The sequence below is a fragment of the Trachinotus anak genome, unplaced genomic scaffold, assembly GCF_046630095.1.
Source record: "Trachinotus anak isolate AG129_WGS33_773 ecotype Australia unplaced genomic scaffold, CSIRO_AGI_Tana_v1 ptg000026l, whole genome shotgun sequence".
NCBI lineage: Eukaryota > Metazoa > Chordata > Actinopteri > Carangiformes > Carangidae > Trachinotus > Trachinotus anak.
This window is the reverse complement of record NW_027273877.1, coordinates 8,482,501-8,506,769: the sequence shown is the minus strand read 5'-3', so window position 1 is coordinate 8,506,769 and position 24,269 is coordinate 8,482,501. Positions and strand designations below refer to the sequence as shown.

Here is a 24,269-nt window from a genome sequence, read left to right as displayed (position 1 = left end):
GCTTTTATTATATTAGCTGTTTATCTGCTTTTGCCATTTCTGTGGTCAGGGATGTAATTTCCACTGGGAATTGGGGGGAGATGTCCTGTCACTTTTCCTCCTATAGTCCTATTTCTGTTTCCCACTTTTTTATATCTTCCGGGTTGTTTTTTTTTTTTTTAACAAAGTCTCTCTGAACACTCTTCTCTTACTGTCCTACACCAGTGAGAAGTGCAGCTTTTTCACCCTGAATCTCACCTATCAGGCTACATGCAGGCTGCCCTTTCTTATTAGTGAAGGCTGTGTGGAAGACCTGTAGACACCACTCATGGCTGAATAAAAAGCACTGCTAACAATGTGGTTGGTAAAACACGATGTTAAAGCGCTTGGACCTCAGCGTGTGTGGTACTCACTCTTTCAGCTCAGCCAGGGAGGCTGAGATGCGAACATCGTGGCCCAGCAGGTACAGGGTGGTTATGAGGTCACTCCACTGGACCAACTCGCCCAATGGGCCACCGCTGAAGGCATTTTCTGCTATCTTGAAGCCGGACTCCTTGGTCAGCAGACCCAAATGTACCAGGATCTGATAGAAGGGGGAAAAAATGTATGTAAAATAAAATAACTGACACTATTCTAGCTTCTTTTTTTTTTTCTTTTTTTTTTTTCTTTTGGGTTGGTTTTATTTTTTAAGAATACCACATTGAGGCCCTTCTGCAGATTATTGTGGAACACACTCGATAAGAAGGCTGCACACTTGATAAGAATTTCTATGGGACAAAACATCTTGTAAACGCTGGTGCAACAAAGGCTAAATAAACAGATACAGTTAGAAATGTGGGTGTTTTCCAATGAGTGTAACTGTGTACTGTAAAAATAGAGGGTGTATGGAGCTAAAAGACATCCCTAACATCTTGACAGCTTCACTTTCCTACACAAATTATTGACAAAACATTCAGAGACTCCCCGCTGGTTTTGTATTTGAACAGATCCAAATGGGGGAGCACTAAAAACACGTTTATCCTAGCAGGAGGCGGTTTTCAGAAAGCAGTTCCACTTTTTCTCTGCACACAACTTAGCTAAGATATGAACGTCACAAGCACAAACATACACACATCGGATGGTTTCAGTTGCGTAGGGGAACACAGTGTTCCCCAGCAAGAGCAAGAAGTAACAGCAGGCTTTGTTTGAAGTGACCAACGCGTTTTTGTTGTTGACAGTCAGCCCCAGTCCCAGAGCTCACTAGTCAAGGATTAATATGTGAGGATTAATATCCAAAAGAGATTAGCAGCTGAAATAAAGAACTGGCTTTGAAAGTATCAGGAGAGAAACACTGTGTTTAATTATAGACTGTGTAGAGTCAATTGAGAAACAAAGATGTATGGAAGGTAATATAGATATATAGCTCTCGTTTCTTGTACTCTCTGCTTTGCTACAGGGGATGCTGCTTTGCATCAGCACCAAAGTATCAGGGGAATGTGATGTGAATTATTCACAAGGCCAGTGGCAAGTGTGAAGTATATTATTCAGTGCTGGGAGCTGCTACCAGCTTGGGACACAATGGAATATCCATGTCAGGCCTCACCCACCGCCATCTCTTTGCTGAGCTCAAGTGGTGTTATCTACGAGCGTCCATAACTGTGTGTGTGTGGGTGTACCTGAGAGAGGTGCCCCTGGTTTTGTCAAAAAGTTCTTGTAAGACTTATATTATACTTACTTTCAGGAAGATAAAAATATAAATTTAAGCTTAACAACTTCTGAATATTCAGTGGTGATATGTTTTTGTGAGAGCAGGACGATATCCACTGATTTCTGCGGGCGAGTGTGCAGCTGTTTCGAGTTACAATCTTTGACATTTTTATGTTATTCTGTCAACAGCTAGGCTTGGGACTGTATTAGCTAATATCAAACGAGATATTTCCCATCATGTGCATTATTTTTAATAATATTGGGAAGAAAAATGGATATGGGCATGCCTTTCATCAATATTGTATCTATTGATTACACCTTTGGTATATCCAGCTCACAAAACCTTTTTTTTTTTTTTTTTTTTTTTTAACACTGTGTCTAATAGGTCTTTCCTAAAAAATGCTCTGGCGTTGTGGAAGTGACGTGAATTGCAGTGTTTGGGATTGCGTGGACATGACTGAAAACAGAAAAGAACACACACACCAGACAAAAGGGGAAAAAGACTCAGAATAACAGATGCATCGATTCTCAACCAAAATGTCATCAAAATGCCACACAAACGCATCTGATATGGAGCCACTTGGTTTGTCCAGTGTACCACGATGTTCTGTATGTTTTTCCCACCTTCTTCCTCCGCCGCTTGCCCAGGTTCTGCTTGGCCGCCAGCGAGCGGATGGCGCTGACCCACGGCTCAGCCATGCGTTTGATCCTCAGCATCATCCAGCGGAACTCCTCCCGTTGTGACATCACTCGGTAAAGCTCCTCGAAACTGGTCCGGATCTCCGCCTGCATGCACGAAAAAAAAAAACAAACCCACCTTAGATCAGTATTACATCCAGTATGACCCCATTAAATTTGTGTATATGCAAAGCTATGGGTAACTAGTCTGATGACATTAGTTTCTTTTGTGCAAATCTGCACATTTCATCCGTACACCAGATAATGAGAAGAGTAAACTGTGAAGCAAATCTAATCTAAAGACACTGTAACATTATGTTCAGTTTGTTGCTGCCTTATCTTCAACACTTGTGTTTGTGTCGAGCCGCTTTCATCCTCTCTCCTGCTGCCATGACGTAATCCCAAGGCGATCTTTAAAATTTTATCTCATCTAATTTAAAATTGCAATATTGACTTCTGTGATTTCCAAATTGCCGAAGGGCTGCTTTCTTGGAGGGAAGACCCTTCTAGAAGAGCTCTACTAATGCAACTAAGAGCCCCCGTTAAAAACCAAACGCTGCATCTTGAAGCATAAAAGCTTCATCCAATCTGCCAAATCTTATATTTTACCACCTTCGATTGGCAGATGGCTTAAAAGGATAGAGGAAGGAGATCAGGAGAGGGTTACAGAAGATGAATGCTTGTTGAACATTTTATATATGTTGCACCATTTGTCCCCCTGTGTGACCTATTTATCCGTGACACCTCCCTATAATCACTGAAGCTGTAAGTTTCCATTGAGGTGATAACTATTATGAACTATCTATAGAGGAAATAATACAATAATGTGTGCTTGAGATCTCTTCTGGGAGCAGTATGTCCAAGAAACCTAAGTACAGAGCTAGAGAGTAAAAACATGCTACATTCAGAACGGCACATCACTGTACTTAAGACGAGGGGAACAACAAGTACAGGAGCATTCAGAGTTCCAGGCCATTCATGTTACTGTGTCGTCTGAAAGGAGTGAATACATCAGTCGCACCTTTAATAGCTTATTCATTTGAAGGCTTTACAGAGGAGAGGAGAGGAGAGGAGATGGAAAATAAATCATGTTGTGAAACATATAACTACCGGTACATAATACCTTCCTGTGTCCTTAGAATGGTGATTAACTGGAAGTGCATATAATGTAACACAGAATATTGAAATAAAACAGAAGCTACTGCTCAGAATATGTTCAATCAGGCCACACTATAATATAACCTCACCTGAATGCCACACAGAGCTTTAGTGAAAACATTAATACTTTTCATCGGTGTATTTGAGATATTGAAATTCAAGGATTCATAGACAGCCTGAAAAGAAGAAAGATAAGCAGTGAATGAGACGGTGAGAGAAAGACGGAGCGAGCACAGGAGAAACCACAGCGCCATTAGCAGCTGCTAAGGTGGCTGAAACAAGTCTGTTGCTCAGCATTAGCATCCCTCATCACGACAGGAAATCACTGCTGCAGACTGAACCTATTAAAATCTGGGCCTGAATTAAAATCTCCAAAGCCTGTCAAATGGCATCGCCCCACTACGGAGGGCTCCGTGCTGTTGATGCATCCATAGAGGGGAGATGAAGAGTGCTTAATATTGATTCAGCCATAGCAGAGGGAAGGGGGTGTGCTTTTTCGATGAGCGCTGACACTGTGGACTGTGCACAAGCCTGTCGGCCCGGAGAAGCGCTCTAAGTGGGATTTGAGCGAGCTGCCGCATTGGCAGGGATAGAAGATCATTATTCCAGATTTGTCCCAAGGTCCCATCACTCCGGCTTTGGTCTATGGGATCCACTCGACTCCGTTATGCTATCGAGCCATGTTGACATTGTTGATCAGCCTCAGCCCGTTTGTTCATTTGCTCCCTCGTTTTCAGATACAGTCAGACACACTGCGGTGGAAATGAACTCGCAAGCTTTACTACTGTGTCAGCGCATCTATCCATTTTAAAACACTTAAAACTGTACTTGTAAGAGTGTTCCTTGAAATTAAATATTCCATTAAATGGCTTTGATAGTGTCATTTTCTTCAGTGCCGTCTCCACATTACACAGGATGATGGAGTGGGACTTAATGTCGAGAGGGACCCGGTTTAAAAATTTATGCTAATGGAAAAACTCCCTGTCACAAAGTCTGGAGTTGTCTCACACACACAAGCCTCTTTGAAATTAATATATTCAAGCCACTTGGACCACAGCCGTGACACTTGAAATGTGATCTGACACCCAAATACCAGTTTCTCAAGTAATGGTGCTTGTGAGATTTCACACAAAGCTACATTAGACTCAGATTTTTGGTTAAGGGTTAATTTGGACAAGCAACAGCAACAGAAAGCGCTTAGTAACAGAATGTGCTTTTGTAATGACACAAAATGTGTTTTGTTTTTTTTTTTCCTAACAGCATCATGTGAAGAGACCATTAGCTGTCTCATGATGAGCCATTGAAAGGCTGTTTGCTGTGTTTCTCACCTGTCCCCTCCTGTCGATTTCTTCAGTCAGGGTCTTTGTCCTCCAGGGCAGGCGAGGACACCAGTTCTCCACCTGTTCAACAAATCAAAAACAATAACAACTCTTAAATACGATAACAACACATCAGTGAGAACATATGGTGACAAATTAAGGGTCCAGTATACACCATCAAAAGTGCTTATTGGATGGTTGAACAACTTTAGAAACACCGTCCCATGTGTTATGCAACTATTTTACAGTATCGAGATCCCACCCATACATCAAACTGACTCAACAGCGAGTCAGTCACAGCTGTCAATCATGACATTACATCAGCGTGTTAAGAACTACCAAAAATGGTGGAAACCTTTAAATTTATTTCAGTATATTTGATGTAAAGTTGTCTGGCCCATGCCCCACCCACTAACATGGTTTATGGCCTACACTGCAGGCAGCTCCTACTACGCCTGTGGCATCTTACTGCCAAGGGTGAAAAAGTTTTGCATCACTTTTTAATTTTGTGGGGTAATTACTAAGACTACATATGTAAATGAGCCCAGCTGCAGTTCATCTGATTTGCATAAAAGCAGCTAAATAAGACCTGATGTTGGGCTGTTTTGATCTGTGATGCAGATGTCTAGAAATCAATTTAGTGGAAAAGAAAGTGTTTTCTACACCAGACGTTGGTTATAATTAAAGTGTCTACATATGACATATATGTACATATAAAATAAAAGTACATGTGTAAAAAATTATAAATGAAACCTATTATATATATATTGACATTATATATTATATAATAAATATATTGACATATATACTGATACATTGCCGTGCCCATACAAATATGTACATATGCTTCCACTGTAGACATTTGTTTCATAAATATATATCCATCCCAAAGCCTGTCATTATATGTTGATATTCTATATAGCAGGGTCCATAAGTCTGAGACCACTTTCCCAGAATAGGAAAATAGAAAAACATATATATATATACATACATATATATATATACACATATATACATACATATATATATATATATATATACACATATATACATACATATATATATATACACACATATATACATACATATATATATGAATGTAATATATTGTCATATATTACATTTCTGTATGGGTTCTGGCTTCCCAGCTTGTCTGTGGTTCTCAGCTCCAAGGCCATTGGTTCACAAATACAGAGGTTTTTTTTTAAAGGCTCAGTAATTTCCTAAAGCAGCTGAACACTGTAGTTTTCTAGCTAACAGGAGGAAATGGGGCATTTTCAGCCACAGAATACATACATACTTGGTGCTGCAGTGTGCAGGATGATGTATGAGGGACTGAGTCAAAATAAACTTCAGTGTCTACTGATGCTGCAAGCACGCATTCATCCAACCAGAGGAAGGATATATGTGAGGAAATATAAGGGGTACAGCCCATTGTTTAACAAAAAGATCAATCGGATGATTGAATGAGTTCTGAAAAGTCAATGCCTAAATCATTGCTGTAAATGGAAACTATAGGTATTCTGAGTACTACTGTTCATATTCTACTGGGCTGGATATACTGTGATCGATTAAAAGTGAGGAAAAATACAAAACAAGAGAGAGAAAAAAAGTGAAAATTTCTCTTTTGTTTGTGGTGTGAACAGAGCTGCTGATTAAAATCTGTAAACTTTTAATTTTCTGTTTACTATGTGTCACCGAGGTGTTTTCATTGTCTGACAGCTTCTTTTTACCAAAAGTGGCCACAAATTCCAAGTTAATATCCCACGTACACCCTGAGAAGTAAACAAGGGTCCGTTATAACTACTAGCACCCGAGACACACCCGTACAAAGAGGCTATGTCAATAGGTGGGTAATTCGTTGGGTGCAAAACAGACACCACTCTGACAGCGCCACAACTTAGTCGTCTCACTATGATTGCATCTGATGGAAATTAAATGTGCTTCCCTTTCTCATCTTCTACTTCTCTATGTCAGCATTTCCTTCCTCTTTTATTACACATGATTGGCATTTGACCATAGAGAGGGTTACAGCGAAAAGCGTGTGTGTTTCGCCTAGCTCAGCAACAAGAGACTAAAAACAGCTCTGTAAAAGCTGTCGGAGACAAGGTAGGTGTGTTTGCTCTCCCTCTCAGACCACAACACACACAAACACACACACTGTGCTAGTTGAGCCTTGACCTTCTGCTGCTGACATCCATCATGAGATTTTGCCCCCTTTGCAAGGTTAACGCGCTGGTTGACAAGTATGAATTATACATGGCAAAGGGTGTGTTCTTATCAGATGAGCCACGATGAATTGAGAGACCCGTCACGGCTGTTTCTACATGGAAATACATGCATGTTGCTGTGGCAACCGCAAGACCACATGACCAGGGGTGGAGGGTGAGGGGCTCTTTGATTAACAGGACTGAGACACACAGGGTAGAAAGATCCGTTTTGAATTTCAACTCTATATAAACAAATCTTTCGGTTTGTTTCCTGTTGTCATGAAAAGAAAGAAGAGGTTTTCTCTCCTCCTAATGGATTTTTTGCTTCTGTCCATCTCACTTCTATTTCCATACACAGCACAGCAGTCCAGGCTTTCTGTGCTCCTTCTTAGTTGACTACAATGCTTTCAGCTCATATACAATATTCATAACAGGCTACTGACCTTTCCAGAGCTGAAATCTTACTTTTCTGAAAAAAAAAAAAAGTTCCGCCAGCTAGACAAGACAAGGAGGAACAAAAAAAACAAAAAAACAAAAAAACAACTTATTTAGATGTACATTTTCACAGTAGAAAAGAGTGAGAGCAGGAGTGGGATACAGACTGTAGGATCTAAATCAAACTGAATAGTAATCATAGCTCTGATCTACGAAGTATCTTTGAAACGATAAAACACAGCCGCATCAGAGCTGTTTTCTGGATCTGGTAATATGAGCTTTTAAAGAGTGTAAAACAGCTTTGAAAGCAGCATCTCGTCAGTGCATAATTTGTATTCAGATGGCAAGGGGAAATGTGTAAAAGCAACCCATTATCGGATTGAATTTTAGTTGCATTTTGGGGATGAATGAAAGCTATTACAGAGAATCTGAAAGGCAAATATTAAAACCTTTTCCCCCAACTTGATCAATTTCCACATCAGACTTTAATTAGAATTAATGACAAGAAATGAATATCTGGCTGTGGCCTGGCAAAGACAAATCATGCAAAATTGAGAGTCTCAAAGTGTCCCTGGAAGGAGCACGTGACTCTATATGTTAGAGCTTGTCAATAATATATGATCTGGCTGCTTTCTTCTGTTTGCCAAGGATGTGTAGAAACTGAGGCAGGGTAGCAAAGTCATTCCAAGTCTTGCCTTGTAGGCTTTAAAGTCATCTCTTCAAGAAGTACCTCACACCAACCCTTCATCTTCCTCCCCACCCACTGAATCATCTCCTCTTACTCCTACACCGTCCCCTTCAACCAGCTCTAATTTGCTCTCATAAAAAATGAAATCCCCTCTACCTCTCTCCTTTGCTCTTATTTTTAGTGCTTCATTCTTATGTGATCATTCTCAAGTTACAGGAATTTTGTCAGGGCGCTGTGCCTGTGAAACATCCTCTTTTCTGAGTTTTCTGGGTTGGATCTGCCGCTATACTATACCCGTCACTGTACATCTGAAAAATATGATATAACAGCAGCTAAATGAGTAAGATGCTCAATGCAAATGTTCCCATTACCTTTCAACTGACAGGGTTTTCTCACTGTGGTTTTGTTGTTCCGCAGCTGAAAATAGTCCCTTACAAATGCACCTATTCTTCCTGTTTACTAAAAACTACAGTGGCCAGCTGTTTATGGAAATCATTCAGTCTTTTTTTAAACTGAAAGTACATTTGTGACCAGATGTAACTTCAGTAATAACAAATGTGACTGAGACTGAGAACCACAGACAGGTAGGGAAGTCAGAATGTATTGAGAGACTGATTAAGTTTTATTCAACAATAACAAAAATGTTGCATCTACTTTTCCTTGATTCCTTAAGAATCTTAACATTTTAACTACATTTGAATGGAAACCTGACTAGTGACTACGTGTTTTTTTTACCCTTCGTCCTTTGCAATATTCAAATCTCTTAAGTCACGAACAAAACCCTGAAAAATCAATAACTTAACACATGAGGACTCACCTCACTGAGGTAGATGAAGAAGGAGCAGGTGGATCCGTCCACGCCGTAGTTGGCATAACAGGAGTCTGAGCGCCACATCTCCTTCATCCACTGAGGAAGAGGAGGAGAAGACAAGATTAAAATCTGAGCCCCACATACTTCAAAGATTAATATCAGAGAAATGTGTGAGATGTGTTTTATTGGCAGTAAACTCTACTCCAGTGCTCGCACTCAGACTTTTTTCTTTGTTGGACAGAGAAGAAGTCAGGTTGTGATGCTGAGAGAATACACAATGTGCACTTGCAAAATCTATAGCACCAGCTAACTATCTACTTTTCACCGTCCTCATGGAAATAGTCCAGGCTGAAAGGTTGGGAGGTTAGAGTCAATTCCCTGGAATCAAATGGAAAATCTGGGGGTTTAAAAATAAAAGAGACCGTTTTTCCCTTTCATCAAATACATGTGCAAGTTGTCCAGCGGAACTGCTCCGATGCCAACAGGAGAAGAGCGAGGCTGTTCTGGTGCAGCTCTCGTGTGTGTGTGTTGTAATAAATCAATGTAAAAAATGGCATTTGCGACCAAGATGGAAGAACACACATCCTCAATAAATTCTGCAGAAAAAAAAAAAAAAAAAAAGAATCATAGAGTTTGGACCTTGAGAGAGGGAGTGTTGCTCTGTCTCTTTTGATTTGGCCCTAGTAGGCAGATTTCTGTGTCGTGGATGAGGAGGATAGGGAAGGGGCTGTTGAGCTAAGATGTGGACTGACAGCTATCCTGCTTAGTTCACAGGCTCGAGCACATTGTGCAAGCTGACTGACAGTAACCTACGTGGGTAGCACACAGGGAAATGTAGGCATTGACTATTCAAAGCTGTTTACATAGGGGAGACTTGGCAGATGAGACTTGCTTGGACAGTGGAGGCATAAAGATTGTAGTATTTTTGTTCAAATGACAACATAAGAGCTCTATGAGAAAATTGATTTGTCAGATATTATAAAGCGAGCGGTGAAACTGCAGTGGAATACAAGTTTAGTGAATTCTGATGTCTTTCTAAAATGGTGCAAGGAAGAACAGGCTAATGTACAGTCTCTGTGTGTGTGTGTGTGTGTGTGTGTGTGTGTGTGTGTGTGTGTGCCTGTACAGATCAAGCTTTGGTTTCCTGGCACCCAGTTGGAAATGCTGACAGTATCGTTGGAGGACTGGGACTGGCTGAGCAGATGGTGTGTATGATAGGGCTGTATCAGCTCCAGGGAGAGACACACACACACACACACCCACAGACAATCTGAGACATTGGACTGCAACTGTGTGTAGATCTGTGTGTGTTATTTGTGAGTATGCACCTGTCTGTGTGTGGGCTCACAGGGGCCCCATTGTCCCCAAAAGTGAAATTAAATTATGACTTCTGGTCTTCCGTCCTGTTTACTGCAATCATATGCTAGATGTGTAAACAGGTAACTGTTTGTCAACAGGTTGGCCCTAACAAATTACGCCAATCGTGTGTCAGAGAAAGCTGCAACTATTGATGAATTTTGTGATCAGCCATTCGACCGAACATTCTGATGATTAATCATGTAGATAGAGGTAATGTGGCAGAAATTAAAGGGACCCATGGAGTTTTTTTTGCTTGAAGTAGTGTTATGGAGCATTGACTTTGTGAGCTGGTCTGAGACTTGTTCGTACTGGATGTACATGCACATGAGCATAGCATACACTTTCCTGTCACCAGTTTTATGCTATTCCACTGACCAAGAAAAAAAGCAATTTAACAACAAAAGAAGAAGACTGCTAGTTAGTAAAGAATTCAGGCTTCAAAATACTTTTAAAACTGAATGTAAACATACATTTGTTTGCTTACAAGAAAACTCCACATAGCACCTTTAGGGATAACAAGCCTCTACAATTAGAATTATTTTCAGTCCAAAAACATATTATAGTGTAATATTATGTGATAATATTATTTACTTAGAATTGCAATTCAAAGTAAAGTAAAACAGCATCATAAAACAGCATCATAAAACTGTCTCATGAGTAGCGGTTCAAAGGTTTTTCTTGATGAGCCTATGTAACTTTTGCTGAACAGGTGCCACTTCGCTCACGAGTGACAATTATGAGATAATGTTAAATCTGTAATGTTACAGTAGCATAACAGAAACTGAGTCAACCAACTGACTAAGCAAAGTCCTTTTAACAGTAATCTACCTTGAGCTGACTAACATTAGCTACTGGTCGTACCAGACCAACTAAAGCTGTAGCAGAAAAACTCCTGAGTGTCAAGAGGGTGCTTTATTGTTTATGAATTAAACTTTTGATTTGTAGGAAGAGGAACATGTTAGTTCATCTTCCGAGGATTGCACACATGTATTTTTTTGCATCTTTAACTAGCGGTCTCCTCTTTTCATTGTTTTCCTGTCTTGTTCACCTGCTCCATGATGAACTGAAACTTTGAGGAGGAGAGAATCATTTTCTTAAAGTTTTTCCTAACAGCTGCATTTCTGCAAACTGCAGTTTCACAGCCTAACAGGTGCATCCCGACTCCAGACTGCTTTCCGCCTTCATCAACGGCAAACTGCTGCATAGTTTACAAATCATCAGTCCACACCACCGCCTTGAAAACTCTCGATAAACTCACAATATGTGACAAAACTGAGTAGTGATGCTCGAACACTGTGGTGGTCATGAACAAGATCATTGCTTATACTCACGGTGTTTTTGTTCTGCATTTCCCAGAAGATAATTTGTCAGTCAAACAATGCGGGGGTGTGGGTATGATGCCATCTTGGTCTGGTTAGTGCTTTATATTTGTGTAGGCTGTGCTATTTTTCTTGCTCAGGCTACCTGCCTAGTTTCCCTTTTATTTATTTCACAGTGATAAAGACAGACACACAGAGTGAGATGTAGAAGCTGACTTTGTGTGTGTTTGTATGTGTGAGTCACCTTGAGCTTGCCCTCGCAGTGAGGGAAACCATCCAAAGGCGGCAGCTCGCACTTCTCCTGGGCTCCATTTAGAAGGTCTGGAGGAAGGACAACAGAGAGAGAGAGAGAGAGAGAGGAGAGAAAATCAATAAGGTCAAGATAGTCAGCGCCAAAAAGTCTTTCACTGTCTGTAGCTTGAAAAGGACGTGAGATCCGAACACTGGAGACGACACAGATGCAAACTTTAACATTTAAGGAAGACACACTCCCGCCCTGCAGTTCACGATGCCTGCTCCTCTGGGGTCTGTGGGTTTTGAATAGTGTGGGAAAAGCAGGTCATAGAAAAAAATTTGCCATCCCAAAGCCAACATCAGTTCCCTGTCCAGCTCAACAGACAGACAGAGAGGCGGGCAAATGGATAACCTGGTATTTTAAGGTTGTTTTTGTAGAGCAGAGGTGATGGCGTCTCCTTGATGACTCAACATGTTTTTTCCTTTGGCTGTGATTTAAGAGTGGGAGCTTTCTCGTGTGTTTTGTCTTGAAAAATAACAAGACGACACACAAGCAAAAACGAGGCTAAATATTGACTCCAAAAAAACAAGGAAAAAATCGAATTCTGTTTAAAAAAAGTCCAACACTTTGGTCGAACACCTGACTTTTGTGGCGCTTTTCTTCTAACGCCACCATGAGGTTGACATTTGCAGCGCTGAGTGAAATACCTTGTGAATTATTGGGTGAAATGCCATTAAAACTTTATATGAACCTATTTCCTCCTCAGGAAGAATTGTAATTAAGTGGGTGTTACCTGACCTTTCATCAAGCACTGTGTGAGTGCTGATTAGCAGATGTTTACATGCTAAACAAAGATGCATTACATGATAAACATTACACCTGCTAAATATCAGCATGTTGCATTGTCACTGTGAGCATCGTGGCGTGTTGATGTTAGCATTTACCACTGCTCTGCAGAGGTAGAGCTTTACATAGCTGCAGTGCCTACTCAGGTTATGTGAGCTGTTTTCCACTTTGTGGTACAATCTAAGCTCTTCATGTCAGCAGCATCATCCTTGTAAGCCTTTGAATTGACAGCTGAAGACCGCCCATTACTCTGTGGTCAGAGATGACTGTCAGCCAAAAGGATCACCTTTGTCTTGGTAAACTGAACTGAAACAACAATGGAAAGAATCCACGGGGATGCAAACACAGATTAAGGAGTGTTTAAAACTTTTTTTTTTTTCATAAACTGTTTGCTTTCTACAATAAACAAAGTTCATGTATCTGCAGTGGAGGCGGGAGCCACTCTCATATCTTTTCCGCATTGCTTTCAATATCCCAGGAAGCTAATATCACTGCAGGATTAACATTCATGGCTTGCACGCAGGCTTCCCCTCCATATAATCACCTTTTTGATACCCCATTCAGAGATGTTAACGTCATCACCACTGACCTTTATATCCAGAATATAAATAATGCATAATGGTAGGCTGTGCAGTGAATAGATAAAAGCTCTGAGGCAAACACCAGACTGATGTAACGAGTTTGTGGGTGGTGTTTTAAGAGCAGGGTGTATGGAGGTGTGTGCATGAAACTAATCAGCGGCTACTGCACTGTGTCAGACTGGGTGGAGGGTGGGCCAGAGGCTCCTCCATCATGTTCCTTGTTGATTCAGTTTATTTGCACCAAGAATAATATTCTACTAGCTCTTTTTTTTTTTTTTTTTTCCTCTCACGCTTTCTCTGCTGCCATCACCTAGATTAGAGTGAAAAATATATTTCACTGACACTCTCTGGCTCGCTGGCTTGGAGATATGTTTCAGGGGGAATGAGATAAAAGAGAGGTGATGACGTGCCAACAGAGTACAACAACTAATAGCGTCACCAGTTAGACGGAACGGTAATAACACAAGTTTCTATTCACTGCTTCAGTCACCATATCAGGAAGGAGAGGAAGTGGTGTGATGCAAGAGTGCTATTAACAGACATTTTTAGATTTGATCTCCTGAATACTATTGGCTATTGGGTAAAAAGCCGGTGTTTGTACTCTCAGCCAAAGATGGGTTGATACAGAAAGAAATGCCCCTCTAACATCTTGACATTTAAAAGCAAGTGAGAACTCTTAAACAACGTAGCATTAGCTGCCTGTGCATGTCATTTTCCCTATATGCTCTAGCTATATAGCAGTGTAGGGACCCATAGCTAACTTTGGCGGCTAGTCGGTATTCCTCAGTTACACCTTTGGGGACATCATGTCTTTATGCATGAGTATCATAATAGGTGTATAACGTAAAATCAGTTGTGTCTATTAATCTTTAAACACCCTCTGTTACTGCAGTCACTGTGATCATTCCCATCTGAGAGAAAAAAAACATGACATCCTCCCACTGCTTTGATTTTTATCAAACAAACATGAAAAAGTACAATACACAGGACTTCATAATGGTTTCTATCATCCAGAATGAAGGGAAATAAATTAAACTAATTCCTGTGTGGACCTGAACGTTAGCTTTAGAGCTACAGTGGAAAAGAAGTTTGAGTTATGATACTAAGTAGTAACAAGGAAAGCATGATTTTTCTATGACTACAGATGCAACACTCCTGGTGATTTTAATGCTATGTGGTAAAAAGAGGGAAGAGGTGGGAGGCTAGTGAGCCATTTCTGATGGAGTCAGCCAGTCACAAGACAAACACAATTCACAATACAGGCTTCTTATTGTTCGCAATCAGCAGGAGTCAGGCAACAACTGGGAGGATTAAAGCTGAAGAGGCGTGGAGCCCGGACCTACTGCACCTCCGACTTGTAAACATGCTGCATGCTGCACCTTGCTCCCTTACATACAGAGACATTTCAAGCATTTCTTATACTTGTGTAGAGGCTAAAGTAGAGGTTTTTGAACTATGAGGCGTGACTCCCCAAGGATGAGAGGCAAAAGAGAGAGGTGCGCCATGGTGTTCCAGAAAAACTGAGAGGATGTTGTTTTTGTCTCCTTCATTTGTCCCACTTATCAACACAGTCAGCAGCCGGAGCTGCAGCAGTGGCTGAGACTCACAATTCAGGGAGGTAATTAAGGTACTTCAAAACTCTTAGCCCTGATTGCTGCAATTTGTGCCAAAATTCCTCTTAACTCTTATCACACAGAGACCACACGCATATCAGTGTGACACAATTTCCAAAAACATCGTTATTTCTGATGCCCATTGTTAATAAATGCCAACAAATCTGCTTAGAAATCATAGAAAAATAGATGCCCCTTTTTATTTCAGAATTATCAAGATTTCAAGTTTTCTCCGGTGTCAAAGTACTCCTGCGATAGTGGTCTGCACATACATGTGTACGCTGCAAACAGGAGCAACTAATAGCTGATTCTCCATACTTTTAATTGTTTTTATTTGCCAATAAACAATTATAGGCTCACTGCTTCCATTATACTTTCTGTTTATATTCACCAAAGCATCATGAGAAACATAGCTTCAAAATTTGGGGAGGTTTAGGGGAATAGCATCCTTGGGCTACAACAGCATACTGTGGAGAGCCTTTGTCTGGTGCTTTCACAGTCATTTGCGTGCACACACACACACACACACACACACACACAGCCTCTTTTTATGGAAATTTGTGGTTACATCTTTGGGTTTTTTTTTGTCATCCTTTGTTCTTTGTGTCCCCTGTTTTCCTGTAAATCAAACTCTGTTTATTGAAAGTGTTGCCTAAGAAACCTGACGTGTTATTAGTCTTCTGCAGCATTCAAGGGCCACAAGTGAAGAGTGAGTTGCTGTCATCTCATCCTCCAGACGCCCACTCATGCAGTCAGTCCACCAAACAGCCAACCAACCAGCAAGCAAACAGCCGACCGGACAGCCTGTCATTCACTCTGTCGTTCAGCCAGCCAGTGAGCACCACCAGGCAAATCTTCGAGCTTTAATCAAGCAGAAGAAGCTGCTGCCAAGGAGTAACTAAATATAGCTCCTTTCATAATCAAACACAGGGAGGTGGTGCTGTTTCTAATGGATCTGATTCATCGTCATTCACCTCCAATGTACCAATTGCTGGCATTAATCACTAGCTTCAATACATTAAAACTAGCAAACACACCTGGCTGATTGTCATGGATTACTAGTGGAGCTTTGACTGATCAGGAAAATGAACATGCAAATACTACAGCAGCAGCGCATTTGCTTTCTGACACAGTACGATACTGAATAGGTTGATGTGAGGTGTGACTGACGCACTGAGGTGATTTTACATGAAAAACCGAGAAACCAAACCACACCTCGGTTTAGCAAGCAGAGGAAACCAAGACAGAGAAAAGCGTGAGGTTTATAGAAATAAGTAGTACTCTAGCAATAGTTCACAGGGCGCTTTGACAATCAATTAAAAGCAGACAACAAGGAGGTTCGTGTGTAACAGATGAAAAAACAAGCCACCACAAGGTAAAATAACAGAAATCGAGCATGAACCGCATTTTAAAGTAACACTAACGAGCTAAATGACACACTGAGAAATGAACAGAGAACTTGAAGCAGAAAACAGATGAGATCATTCAAACTTGCGTAAGACGTCCAACAGCCTCTCACAGCACTGAGGTCACCATTAAGCCAGCTCCTAGCACACAGTGTTGGCCATCTGATAGCCCTTAAATAGCATCATCTCTGAACAACAAGTGATATTACACACACAGCGTTATTTTTCCCTCTTTGTGTGTGTGTGTGTCCAAGTCCATGAGGTAATCTGACATTTGACAACTCCAGAATTGGATTGAGGACATCTGGTTTATGTTACATCTGGTTTATGCTATTCTCTCTCTCTCTCTCTCTCTCTCTCCCACCAATAACATAACCTCTGCTACAGCCCAGCTTTAGTGACACAATGTGGTCAATGGAAACCAAACAAGTGTGACACTGACTCAATCTGCTGGCATACAAGAGGAGATTTGTAAGACTTTTGTGACCATTAAGCTACCAGTTCTCAAACGAACACAAAGACACTCCAGCAATGAATAGATGTGATTTGAAATAAATGATGTGTAAAGAGTCACCATGGTGATTCAGCTGAGGGAAAAAAAAAAAGGGGTGAAAGTGCAGCTTTTCTCATCTCCGTGTCCTCTGATCCACTGGTGTAGAAGCGCTAATTTTAGATGCACTTTGCGAGAAGAAGCAGAGGTATCAGTGCGTGAGTTCCTGCGAGCTTTGTGTACATCTCAGCGGCAGCTCATCAATTAGACAAAAGGCAGGGCTGTCTGATGGATGGTGTCCCAGACACAGAGAATCAACAGCTTTGCAGGTGTTTATCACGAAACAAGTTCAACTTGGTCTGGCTCTCTTCAGCATATCTGGCCTGTGTGGGCCTCACCTTAGAAATCCTGCATAATCATGAAGCTGACAACTCAGTTCACTCCAAAGCCAAACATGAGCATGTTCATGTGAGAGAGGGTGGAGTTCTTCACTGCAAGTTTATCAAATCAACATCAACAGAGTGAAGCTTTTAATATGACATGAGATCACTGAGGCAGTAAAACGTGACAATCAGCAGGGTAACAGAAACACAAAACACTCACACCACTGATACACAATGAGAAACTGCAGCAACAGTCGAAATAACCAAATGTTCAAAGAAGAATAAAACAAGCTTGGTAATTAGAAATGTCCCAGATCGATAGCAAGAATCTATAGGAGGGCCCGTCCAGGCATATATTCAATCAGTATCGGCTGAGACAAAGGAAATCACACGCAGGTCCTCTCTTTACCCCACTCTGCTGTGCCTGCCTGCTCGTGTTATAAAGCTGCCCCCCTTTACAACAGCTGGGCTTCACAGTGGCTGTGGTGTGTGAGAGATTATGTAGGCGCACCTGTACGATCATTATTTTGGTCTCATCGTTCATGAGCGCATTTACATGAGGTGCAACGCTTCACATTATTTACACGAGTAATATTGCACAATAAAGCAAAAATGTCAGACAGCTGCTGATTCCAGCTTCTCAAATATCAGGGGTTTTTTTGTCATGTATGATAATAAACTGAATATAATTTTCTCAAGATGTCTTGAGAAAATTATGGCTGGCATTTTCACTATTTTCTGATATTTTGTATACAAAAGAATTTATTGAGTAAATGATCTGCAGATTAATGAATAATTAGTTGCAGCCCTAGTGGAAACATGGTTGTGCACAACCTCCATCTATTTATTTATACTATATTTTACTGTTGTATAAAAATGTCCCTTGTCCACGAGGCACTACAGCAGGGAAGTAAACAGCAGTCAAGTGTTGCTATGGACACTGTGGGCTCTAACTTGAGCACCCAACTTTTTTAGCCTCTAAAACCACGGATGTACAGAGAACTGTCACTGGATTACTCTGATACTGAAGAAAACTTAACTGAGCATAATTCATCTGTGGTTACAAACCTCTGCTCTGATCTGCTCCAGAAAAACCCCCGGGTTAACACTGATGTCATGTAGTACAGGTCTCCAGCCTGAAGATAATTGTTGTATTTTAGTTTTAGTTTAGTTCCTCTCATGCCCTTATAAATTATGAGTTACTTCCTGGTGACTTTTATCTCCTCATCTGATAAGAGCAGAGGGGAGCAGAGCATGAAAAAAAAAGCTCATGAACAGAGGAGGAAATTGTATGACATCACTGAGAGGGAGTGAGTGAGTCATACTGTTTGTGTGGATGGCGAGGGTCTACTGTACATATCAGATGAAACCTCCGAACCTTGTGTTACCTGAAAAGGCGCACAGCGGGGCAACGCACACCAAAGGGTCTCCCCAGTGTGACCGGCACGTGTTTGGAGCTGGTCAAAACACATGCCTCGTGCTGCCTCTGGTCTCCACAAGTGTTCCACATCAAAGGCCTGGAGGCAGAAAACCAAATCCAAATTTCCCCATGTAACCCTGCTCTCCAGCCCACTTCGAGTTCCCCCTTTCTCTCCCTTCCCCTGCTGCAGAGAGCAGAGCGTCTGGCTGTAATCAATCCCTCTTTTGTGCTCGAGCAATCTGATCGGCCCACTGTTCTCTCCCAAAATATCCAAGAGGAAGATTGGGATTTTTGCACCAAGAGCGGCGCAAGGACAAAGAGCCGGCCAGAAAGCCTTGATTAGCTCTCATCATTGCAGAGCTATGAGTAATGTTCCACTGTTGATTTGAAGAAATGGCGGAAAGCTGTGGGTTTAGGCTGTGAGGCACGCGGGGCTTCAAGTGCTGCGTCTCCAAAGAACTGTGGTGATGACAGGGACTTTAAACTGTACTGAGAGCACCTCTTAAACTGAATACGGCCACGTACAGGTTTTAGAGAAACGTTCCATTTTCTCTGAAACTCTTCATGTTAGGAAACCTTTTTGGTCACCCGCTAGACACATGCATTTCCTGTAAACAGTGAAGCAACTCGCAGGCACTGCAGTGGAGCTGAAAATATTCTGTGTTGTCATTAGAGAAGGAGCTTCAGAGCCACAGAGCTGCATAATGCAGCCGCAAAAAATAAATAAATAAATAAAAGAAATCAGTTTGATCATTTTTTAGCTGCCTGTAAGCCTGTGAACAACTGTGTGAGATTAAACACTTGTTAGTCACTGTGTGAAAATGCATTTTTGCATCAAGTGCGTGTTCCTGCATCTGCTGCTCTGTCCTCTGATTTGGATCCCGACACTCTCGCCTGAGGAAAAATGAGCTGCAGTGGATGTAGGATGAGGCTGGAGGTGCTGTGGTATGTTCTGCGCACACATGACTGTTTGCATGTGGACTGTTATAAAAGAAATGCGCCAAAGGAAATGGATGATATTTGGTAAAGAAAAAAAGAGGCAGTGCAGATTATATTCCTATGGGGCCAGGGCTGTGGCTTTAACCAGCACAAGAACAATACTGGCACAGCGAAAGAGGAGACAATGGAGGGAAAGAGGATGCAGGGTGAGAGAGAGACGGAGTGCAGCATACAAAGAGAAGCAGAGCTATACAGTATGCAGAGAGCAAGGGGAGAGAAAGGAGACACAGAAGACAAGGAGAAAGAGTGCAGAGGAGAGAGAATGGCTTTGCTTTGGCAAAGCTATGATTTCAAATTCAGAGGTTCTGAGCATAACTCTCATGTAAATCCCTCAGTGTCCATGTCCACAACACGGCACAAAATTGCAAAGCTGTTCTAAAATGTCATTATGAGCGGAGTCCCTGCAAAACAGTCAGAGACAGTGAAAAAGTGGGGTGCACGTGTCCCAGCCAATAGCGTGTTAAGCCCCAGATGTTCCTCCCATCCCGCCCCTGCCCCTCAATCAGTCACAACCTCAAGAGGGGCAAGCCAGCCTGTGGGGAGAGGCGAGGAAGTAGGGAGAGAGAGAGAGAGAGAGAGAGAGTGTGTGTTTGTGTGGATGTGGGGGCGAGGGGGGGTCTGGTGTGTTGGATGTGAGGGGATAAGCTTTGCAAGCGTGTTTCTCTGGAACGGCCCCAACTCATTTGTGATTTGATTGATTCAAATTGATTTACAGCTGATTACTGCTCCGCTGCAGTTTCAGTGAAAACACCGCAGCACCAGAGCTGATGATTTATATTTCAGACACCGAAGGAACAAATGTAGAGTTCAGTCCAATGACTGACAAAACAGACACCTTTAAATAATAGCGGGTAATATGAGTCTATAGCCAGAGACACTTTTCCCAGACTCTGGTCTTTTTGCTTTACAGCTATTCAATAATGATTCTGAAATTCAGACATTACTTTCAAAAGCTGACATATGACATTGTCTGAGGCAAAGCTGTAATTAGAAGAGTGATTTTCCGCCCACTCTCCCAGCACACAGACAATAACCTTGTTGATATATTATTTTAAATGTTCAGTGCAGTAGATGGGTGAATTAAGAACTGGCTACGGCTGCTGCAAGATTTATTCATTTCTTCCGACTGTACATTTCTTGGTTTCATCACATTAAAAAAAAAAGTCAGGCTGCAATTTTTAATTTTCTAAACACACAAGAAATAAGCAATAAACATCTAAATGAGAATAGAAATAGAAACACTGGGGTGCGAATCACAGATTCAAATTCAGGAAGTTCATATGATATTTTCAGTAGCTGAAATATTCCTGGCATCACACAACAGTATACTGCTAACTAATCACTTTCAATTTCAATTAATTAAAATTTTGTCTACAAATTTGTGAAAAAGGCCCATCGCAGTTTCAGTGTCCAAGGCGACATCTGCATATGTTTTGTTTTGTCCAGAACCAAAGAATATTCAGTTTATTATCAGAGAAAAAAAAAAACCAAAAAAAAAAACAGCAAATACTCACATTTGAGAAGCTCAAGAAGTTATTTAAAATATATATAAAAGTTATATGCTATGCACTTCAAGCACAAAGTTTATAGAAATTAAAATACTGAAAAATGTATTGAAAAAAATATGCTTTGGTGAGTTTTTCGGTTCAACTGCTGAATATGGTGTACATAAACAACAAACCCCCTGCAACAACGGGTCAGTGGATGCTTCTGCTATTTAGTTCCATTAAAATATGATTTACCATGCAACAGGTCTTCTGAGAGCACTTTAATGGCTCGGTGGACTATTATTTTTCTAACCACAGGAGCAACAGCACCCTGAGGGTCAAAACAGTGGATTTCCAGTTGCTGACTGGAAGCAGGAGTCTAGATGTGGTATTACTTTTATATGTTAAAGTAATTTGGGTTATTTGACATGGGGTTGTGTGAGGTACTTATCTATAGTCAGTGTATTAGCTGCAGTAGATCTGGATCAGTGCGATGCTGGTTTAGAGAAGCAGCCGGGAGCACCGAAGCACAGAAGCTGAGTGATGTGCTGCTGTGGACGGGGCCGTCCGCAAAAACATCAAACAGCCTTTTCCTTTAAAACTACATCTTCTCAAGCGTTCAACTACCGTATACCCATGCAGAAGCCCACCTACAGCGTGCACTGTATTACACCACAGGTATGATCCAGACAGAGCTAAACTTCACTTTTGTAGAGATTTCAAAGATGGTATGTGTTTGTATTCAGGATTTGTTCAGCATTCAATAAGGCCATGGGCTGACAGCTCACACATCTGCACCAGCAGGCAGCTCGGGCTCTTTCTTGGCCTCCAGCTTCCACAGAAGTTTCCCTTCTCTCTCTATTTCAGTCCGTTCATTCTCCATTTCAACAAGTTCTTCTTCTGTATACTCTGGCTCATAAAGGTATCCTCCTGTCTCCACACTGAACGAAATTCTGTTTCCACTGTCGTAATCATTGATTTCTATTTTCCTTTACTTGTCATCTTCTCCACAAACCGCTCAAACAGCTAATCTGCGGCGTAGGTGTACTTGTACAACAGTTGAGAAAATATAGTGCCAAATGAAAGGGCTGTTTGACGACAAGATAAAGTAGTGGAAACATTCCATATTTTGCTTTCTTGGGTGTATTTTTTTTTTTTTAAATAGCTAAAACACGTTTTAACGGATGGTCTAATCCACAGTTCGCGACACTGGCAGCCTACTACCTGACGAAACCCCACGTCAAATAACCCGAAATATCCTTTTCATATCCAACATGTATATTCATTTCCAACTTTGTTTTCCTTGTAATGTGCATCACATACTTGAAGCTAGTTGTGTGTTGATCTCGACACCTCGGGAAGCATTTACAGACTCTATACACAGAGCCAAACTGTCTGCAGCGCCTCTCTGTTTGTTTACAACACTGCTATAAGAAGATCTGATGCGCTCCATATGGGAGGGATCTCTAGGGACAAGCAACAGCACAATAGGAGCTACAGGAACAAATTTACACTTGTGTACGTGATTTGTTCTGATGGATTCCATATATAAATGAAAGTATGCGCACAACCCGAGTTGTGCGCATACCGGGGCCTGTCTGTGCTTGTTGTCTGTCACTGTGCGCTGAGGGAAAAGTCCTGAAGAGTCTGAGTGTGCGTCAAACTCTCGCACAGACAGGTGAGCACAAGATGTGGAGGTGAGAAACGCTTCCTCTGCAGAGCTCCACATCAAAGGCATCAAAACCCAGGTCTGGTCGTTCCAGTAACGGGCTCTTATTTCAGCGCGCGTCAAACAACATGGTAGATTTCCTTTTTTTTTTTTTTTTTTTTTTTTTTTTTGAGTATCACTGTAGAGTTTAACTCCCTGTGTCAGAGTCAAAATGATAAAACGGGAGATCTTTGACTCAGCTTTGACTCATTAAAATGAATTACACACAAGTGAGCATTTGAAGTTATGTCTCAGCATTGGGAAGCAGTGATATAGGTAAAGTGGAAAACAGAGTTATCCTAGCTGTGTCCCAAGCCCATATTCATAGACCAATGAAGCTATAATACGAAAAAAAAAAAAAAAATGTTTTAAGATTTTTTTGATGGTGTAGAGAGACAGGAAATGATTCAGTTCCCCCTGCCGGAAATCGCCCCGTGTGGTTATGTGGTATGTGCCTTTACTGTCAGCCTACCAGATGCCCTCAAACTCTAATTCACTGTCAGTGTTTTAAAGCAATAACCACATTAACATAACCTCTCTACATAGAAGTTTCTCTTGTCGCCTTCACACGCACGACGGACTCATGGGAAACAATGTATGCGTGTAATCCTGGGTGAGTTTTTCTAATTAACTCTATTTAGGGTGTAAACCAAACTTTCAACTGGTTGGCTTTTATTGTGAAGCAGCCATAGGAAACTCATTATATTTCTGTAGTCTGCAAGAAAAACAAAAATGGATATAAATAATTTCCCTTATTTATTTATTTTTTTCTCTTTTAGTAACTCTCTACTAAGACTAGTTTGTGGAAACAACAAGGTGAACAAGGTGAAACTAATACCACAGAGTATAAAGTAAATCACCACAGCACCAAAACTAATAATTGTAATCCTGCTTTCAATTATGCTGCTGTGTAATTTACATAAGACTGCAGACTGCATTAGACTCCTGATGAGTGTCAGGATTCATGCTAGTGTTTGAACGTGTGCGGGAGCAGACAGCATCTCTCAGCAACCTATTAGCACGGAGCGGGTTTGTGTGTATGTTTGTACTTTATTAGTATTGATCTGTACACTGTGGAAGTAAACAGCCCTTCCAGAGCACAATGGAGACCACAGACTAAATCCAAGAGAGACCCTTGAGATGTTTTCAGTCTTAAAATGGTGACTGCGTGCAGATTAGATGTTTCAGATTCTGCAGGAAAATAATCATTGTGTCTAACACTGAAATCCACCTCTTCTCCCTCCATAGGCTTAACGTCTAAGATGAAAATAAAGCACAGTGACCAATGAAATCATGAGTTAAATAGGGCGCCTGCAATCCCCAGCAGAAACCCTATCCTCGTCCCCTTTCTTTGTTGACACTGAGGCCTTGGATATCATTTTTCACTGTGAATGGCAAACAGAGATGCGGCCGGATCAATACCTGAAAGAGACAAAGCAGTGAAGATGCCCTGAGCTGT

General features: G+C 41.3%; 1 protein-coding gene across 3 annotated transcripts in view; it reads right to left on the bottom strand.

The window, feature by feature from the left end:
• mgat5 (alpha-1,6-mannosylglycoprotein 6-beta-N-acetylglucosaminyltransferase) overlaps positions 1–24,269 on the bottom strand; it is an 88,889-nt gene that overhangs the window by 40,817 nt on the left and 23,803 nt on the right. For all 3 annotated transcript variants that reach the window (XM_071463949.1, XM_071463950.1, XM_071463951.1), the window contains exons 4-8: positions 11,887–11,963; positions 8,971–9,060; positions 4,830–4,901; positions 2,290–2,451; positions 393–562 (exon numbers count right to left, since the gene is read on the bottom strand). In XM_071463949.1, the coding sequence (XP_071320050.1) occupies positions 393–562; positions 2,290–2,451; positions 4,830–4,901; positions 8,971–9,060; positions 11,887–11,963 (571 nt within the window). The remainder of the gene's footprint in view (positions 1–392; positions 563–2,289; positions 2,452–4,829; positions 4,902–8,970; positions 9,061–11,886; positions 11,964–24,269) is intronic.